At 35.4% G+C, this 6,429-nt stretch overlaps 1 protein-coding gene across 1 annotated transcript; it reads left to right on the forward strand.

Annotated features, from left to right (window-relative positions):
* The first annotated feature begins 4,234 nt into the window (after positions 1–4,234).
* LOC144563452 (putative membrane-associated kinase regulator 2) lies at positions 4,235–6,085 on the forward strand. The gene is made up of 2 exons (XM_078312927.1): positions 4,235–5,196; positions 5,781–6,085. Exons 1-2 carry the CDS (start codon positions 4,413–4,415, stop codon positions 5,846–5,848), a joined length of 852 nt encoding a protein of 283 aa, XP_078169053.1. The 5' UTR covers positions 4,235–4,412; the 3' UTR covers positions 5,849–6,085.
* The last annotated feature ends 344 nt before the right edge of the window (positions 6,086–6,429 follow it).

A 6,429-nucleotide genomic window follows, 5' to 3' on the forward strand; every position in this document is an offset into this window, starting at 1 on the left:
TTAGACAACACTCACGAATACACACTTCTCATGTAGGAAAGACAAATACCTCATACTTTAGAACTTAATACTGAATGAAAATATTAATGACACGAATACAATTCTAATTAACGTTTCATTTAGGGTCTGTCAAATACCATGTTCTGTAACATGTATCTATGTGATTAAAATGACATCCCTTTTGCCTATGGTCTGTAAAACTTAACCACTATTTAATCAACATACTAACCTTTTAAGAGTCAATTAGTGCTCCTGCTAATTACCACGGTTAGAGACTATTAAGAGTATTTATCATGTATATTATGGAGTTCTACAATTTCAAGTCATTAACTCGAAATGGTTCATAAATGCGATAATACTCAAGGAACAAAATAATATCTTTATTAATCATCTAATTCATGAACAAAATATATATGATACAATTATCGTATGATTGACTTCTAGATTATTACACTAATACAAATCCCCAATTCGGTCTCCAAATTTTACTTTTTTCTAGGACCGAATAGGGGATTCGGTCTCCCTGTTATTTCCAGCTTTTCGTGTGGCCATGTGTGTAGAACTGTATTTGTCTTGGGACCGAATAGGAGATTTGGTCTCCCTATTTTTTTTAACTGTGATTTAGGTTTTTGTTTAGTGTAATTTAGATTTTTGTAGTGTAATTATTAATTGTATAATTTTTATTTTGCATGTAGAGTAAAACAATTAAATGATATCTTGGAGCTTGGATTAAATGATTAAATGATAATTGTTTAGTTTGCATATAGAGTAAAATAATTGAATGATATTTTTTTAGTGTAATTTTTTGGTTTTTGTTTAGTCTCAAATTAAATGATATCTTGGAGCTTTGATCTTCTTCTCTTTATTTATGATACTAAAACAATAGTTTAGAGCTACTAAAATATGTTCAAACTTCAAATTAGATCTCTGTCCATGCACAAAGCACCCTAGACTGACCTCTGGTATGGTACCAAGTCCAAACTCAGCAACCAAGTACTAAGCAAAGGCCACTAGTATAATGTAATGCACTAAAAACATCAAATTTGACCTTTGCTGGCAAATCTGCAAATCCGGACTGATACAGGGACCAAACTATAAAAGTGATTATACCAGCACGTAGAGCATGAAAAAATATACATAATTGACACAAATTTCAATTTATTTGGTTTTTTCTACAATTAGTTATGAATTTCCAAAGTTCATCTTTTAAAAAAACTTTAAACAATCATAAATTTGGCTAGGAAAGTCGGATTTGCGTGTATAACAACTTTTCGGAACGGGGGGACGAGAGGGATCTGGATTTCTTTCAGAGAAAACCTCGGGCATCCAAAGTATCATAATTGCAAAAAAACATACAACGACCTGTATTTTGTTTAGTATAATTTAGGTTTTTGTAGTATAATTATTAATTGTAGAATTTTTTAGTTTGCATGTAGAGTAATTTAGCTTTTTGCATGTAGTATAAATTAATTGTTGAGTGATTTAATTTTTTTATTGTAATTGTAGAATAATGTAAAGTAATTGAATGAATGTTAATATTTAATTGGGTTTGTATATCATGCATTTTAATATTTATTTGAATTTGCATGTTAATATTTTTTTGGAGGGAGAAAAAGGGAATTTAAAGAAAAAAAAACATTGAGACCGAGTAGCATATTCGGTCTCTCATTTGTGAGATTTTCTATGGCCGCATTCACGAAAAGTTGTATAGTAAGGCATGATCGAATCTCCAATTTGGTCCCAAAAAAAGTAAAATTTGGAGATCGAATTGGAGATTCGATCCTTATAATTTTTGTAAAAAAAAAGTAATCATACTTCTTTGCTAAAATTAATTTAATTAATTATTGTTTATAAAAAAAAATTCCGAAACGAACATACCATCAGATAAATATTATCCAAAGATAAGTTCAAACTGTCCGACCGGCGTTGAGATCCCCGCGGATAAATTTAAATTTTAAAACTAACTTGAAACAGATTGTGACCTCTTTTCTTGACCGCTCACCGTAGTACATTCTTACAACGTGCCACATAAAATCCGACGAAAAACCTGGAAACCACAATGTTCAGTATATTAATGATGGGTATAAAAAAAAGATGCTAACTTTACCTAACAATAAAATCTGTATCTGTATCATCTAACAGCGGAAATACGCTCAACTGTTGCACCACAGTCATCGGCCAAACATGGTACGAACATCTATTTCTCACGACTCTTCTACTACCAACAAAAGAAAGAACCGTGCGTCCGTGCCGGTATACAGAATTTTAAGAATGCCGATATAGATTCTGCCAGATCATACAAATGTAAAACAACGTAGAACAAAATGGTGAGGCAGAATTTCCGAGATATATTTCCCGCCAAGTGCGCAAGGGATGGCGAGAGTCGGGTCAAAGTGCCGTAAAAACCAGAGCAGAAGCAGGGACCGTACGATGTCAGGTGGAGACTGGAGAGTAGAGAGACTGAGAGAGAGAGCGCAAATGAGGAAGGTGAGGCATAGACTGCCGAGCCGGAATGCACTCGAGTTTGCCCAAACTACACAATATGACCTGGCTCAGCCGCTCTCTCTCTCTCTCGCTTATTATGAGTCCTTCCTTCCCTGTCAGTGTTGCGTCGCTCCACACTATTGCATCAGTCAGTCCTATTTACTAGACATACTTTCAGCTATTCTATACTTTTTTTTTGTACAAAAATTTGTATAAAAAATAATCTGATAAAAACTGAGGTGGTTCCGGGAACAGCGAATAATCAAAATCTTGACTGGTAACTTGTAATTGATGCTTTTCAGGTGGTATTGGGGCTAGTCTGAATCATGAGGCCTCAGCCCTTGGGCTCATCTCTAACATTCAGAGCTGAACATGCACCGCACAACCTCACACTTCTTTGCAGTTTGCACCATCTCCATCCAATCTGCAAATGGGTCCAGATAAAGTTACAAAAAGTGAATTTCCCACGCTCCTCTGGAATCCATCTAAATAGCAACACCAGCATTAATTGCACATTTCAAATTATATGGAATTTAATGAAGCTGTTCGCTCGAAAATTTATAGCAACAAATAATTGCTTAAGAATAAACGGCCTCATTTTTTACTTTTAGATTACATTTATGACGGTGATGGCACAAAACAATTTGACCAAGTCATGGTCCCAATTTTCAAGATAGACTCCACACTTCGTGTTGAATTTTTTTTTTTTAAATAGATAGCAATATTAATTATTTTGTCATTTTTATGACCATTGAATAACAAAATTTTCTTTTGTATTAGTTGGAACAGTATGCTCTCTGAGTATAAAAATGACATGCAAGATATGTTGATTCGTAGTATTGTGAATAAAATCATTTGTGATTTACACAACCTATAGTTATTAATTCACCAATTGAGGAAAAAAAGAGCAAATAAAAATAATCTAATATGTGTAATTTATTAGCTAGAATAGTCAAGATACCTAATAAAAACGAAAAACTGATAATTAGCTTGAATTAAAGTATAAATAACAAAAGGTGCACGCAGTTGTCTTCTGTGTCGGATTGAGTTTTTAATAAATTCAGTTCATTAAAGCGATTTTACAAAGATAATTTTTCAGAGTTATTGAAAGTTTTCTCGCAAGCAGAATTTTTTAATGTCAAATTGAGTTAGTGGTTTACATGATGGTAATATAACTTAATTGTCACATGGGAGAGGAAGTGTTTGAAAATCTAAAACTCACGAGGACAATAATCTTAGAAAAGCTTAAGCTGCTTATTGAAAGTGTTAGAGAATTTAAATTTTCTATATTGTTTTTATACGTTTAAGCTATTATTAGAATAGACAGGTGCTAAATAATTTAGAATAAAAATCAAACTTCTCTTGGACCGCAGGATTCTACGTTGAATTATTGTAGACTAATCACCCTAGTAAGTAGAGCCGGGGAGCATATTTGTCTAACTCTCTTCCTCCTTTGCGAAGCTTCTTTTATTAGGAATAAAGTACAAAGTTAAAATATAATTTACCACTAATCAACTGTTAATAATAGTGGGTCTAATTACGTAACAAACGAAGAAAAACTGCGGTAGCTACACACAAGGTCAAGCTGAACCGTCCATTAAAATCCAACAGTCGATTTCAAACAACGATTAACCTTTTGTTTCTACCACTCGTGGACCCACACGAGTGAAGTCAATGAGTGGTGGCCTGGTGGTGGGACCCGTCTGAATTTTTGCGATCAAATACTCGTGATAGAACCGCTCCTCCATTAATTAATTAATTTTCAAACTTGTACGCATACTCTGGATTTATATAGCGTGAGAAAACATAGAAGAGAACAAGAAATCGCTGTGCCTCTCTGGTAGAACACAATAGAAGTAAGACAAAACCCCTTCAACCTTCGAACCTCGCATTCATTTCACCTCCCTCTCTCTCTCTATCTCTCTATTATGAAGGTATTAGGATTTCTTGTTACGCCAAGAGGGAACAGAGATAAACGGAGAGGAGTCAAGTCGAAGACGATTCACGCTTCCAGTTTTCCCTCGGCTGTGTTCAGGCCGTCGACCGATACGCGAGATACCGACGAGGAGGGTCCGTTCTTCGACTTAGTGTTCCCTCTTTCTCTAAGAACGGAATCCGAGACGGAATCTGACGTGGAATCTCATGATTTGTTCTTCAGCGGCGGCTTGCTATCTCTCGATCCGTCAGATACAAGACGGAGGTCTAATTTTGTCAACTCGCCGAGGAAATTTCGCGAGCTCAAGTTCGGTGCGAAGAAGATGAATTCAAAACCGGAATTTGAGACCGAAAGGGGAAATGTCGTTTCGGAAGTACCGCTCTTCTCGCTCTTTGCTCGGGAAAGTGGGTTACGGGGATCCAACAGCGCCCGATCCACATCCACTAAATTGTTTTTCGAGCTCGCGTCTCCTTGTCAGGATCAGGAAAAACGATCGTCTCCCCTTGCAATACAAAAATATTTCAGCAAAATAAAACCGTTTTATGTGAAGGTCTCAAAAGGATTTGGTGAGAAATTACGGTTTGGGACGACTGAGCCGACGGGTATGAAGTTGGTTGCGAGGCGGCTAAAAAAGAGCCGGTCGGCATCGTCAGCTGTAGCTGCCGTGCGGTCCCCCCAGTCAGTGGTGGGGCCTCAGAGAAGGGATGATACTCTTCTAGAGAAGGAAGATGGGATTGAAAGTGCCATTGCGCATTGCAAGCGTTCTTTCAATAAAGGTAGCAGTTTAAACTTGTGATTTTCTTTTGAAGAGAGTACATATGTAGCGAATTTAACATACAGTGTATTAGCGCTGTGGATTATTTTGTTTTTGAAAGCTCTGTTCATTGATTGTGGTTTCTTTATCAACAGATTAGGTGGTTTTAGTTGGTTTCTTTTTCAATAGTAGAAACTATATTTGTATAATACGAGGTTATATTCGGCCTAGTGCTAATAAAATCAGGGGAAGCTAGAACAAAATTTAATAAAAGCCTCAAGAGATGATGATTATAAAAATAATAATATTACAAGGAGAACATGATTGTGGCTGTTACTTCCAAGATATGTTGTAATCATAAGTTTCTATTTGATATTTCAGCAACTTCTGATTTACTCAAAAACATTGAATTTTTAAATCTTATTTTCTTCACATGGCAAAATGCACAACCTGTTGCAATTAATATTGGTACCCCTTGAATTTCAAATTTTATTCCGAGGCGGGACCTCTCACCTCTGGTCCAGGCAACATTTCCTTTGTCCTATTGTTTTAACTCTCATTTTGAATATTTAACCTTAGTTTAGTTTTGATTTTATTGTAAAACAGGATCAATGGAGTTGCCACTAGTAAGATCAAGAAGTGACCCGGGAGAAGGCAAACGGGTCAATATCTAATGCTACTTCCGTCTCCTTTGTTTGTATTTTTCTTGAGAACATAGGAGGAAGTTTCCTTAGAAAACAAATATTAAATTATAACAAAAAGAAAAAAAGTATTTTGTAGCGAAGGTGAATATGTACGGAAAGGGTTGTAGCTACCCCTTTAGATTTTTGTCTTTGTAAGTTGTCTTTTGGGTGTTCTTTGTAAGTTTTTTGTATGAATTTTTACTTGTAGAAGCGTGGTTAAGATAAAAAGCTCTTTTTTCTATTTGTACTATTATTTTTGCTTTCTGTCTTTCTTCTTTAGGGAAAGCCAGCAAAACAATCGGCACGAATACTTGTAATTTAAACCCCAATGTTTCAACGTATCTGTGAGCAGCTCCTACTGACCTAACATTTCCTGTATTGAATGGGAGACCTAACTTTTGAATATTTTGCTAATTATTTTTGGTGTCAAAAGAAAGAAATTCTTAAAATTGTTCCTCGCTTAACATGGATTTGATCGTGTATCCGGATCTTAATTGCAAAACGGTGATAATGTTGGGCACAAGTTGATTCAAAAAAGATATTTGGGGTGTTTATTACAAAATGGTGATAAT

The sequence above is a fragment of the Carex rostrata genome, chromosome 12 (assembly GCF_964058835.1).
Source record: "Carex rostrata chromosome 12, lpCarRost1.2, whole genome shotgun sequence".
NCBI lineage: Eukaryota > Viridiplantae > Streptophyta > Magnoliopsida > Poales > Cyperaceae > Carex > Carex rostrata.

Bases quoted from the DNA above. Each gene is read 5' to 3' on its own strand.
- LOC144563452 (XM_078312927.1), top strand. From the start codon at position 4,413: ATGAAGGTATTAGGATTTCTTGTTACGCCAAGAGGGAACAGAGATAAA. The intron at 5,197-5,780 runs GTAGCAGTTTAA...ATTGTAAAACAG, and splicing joins CAAGCGTTCTTTCAATAAAG to GATCAATGGAGTTGCCACTA.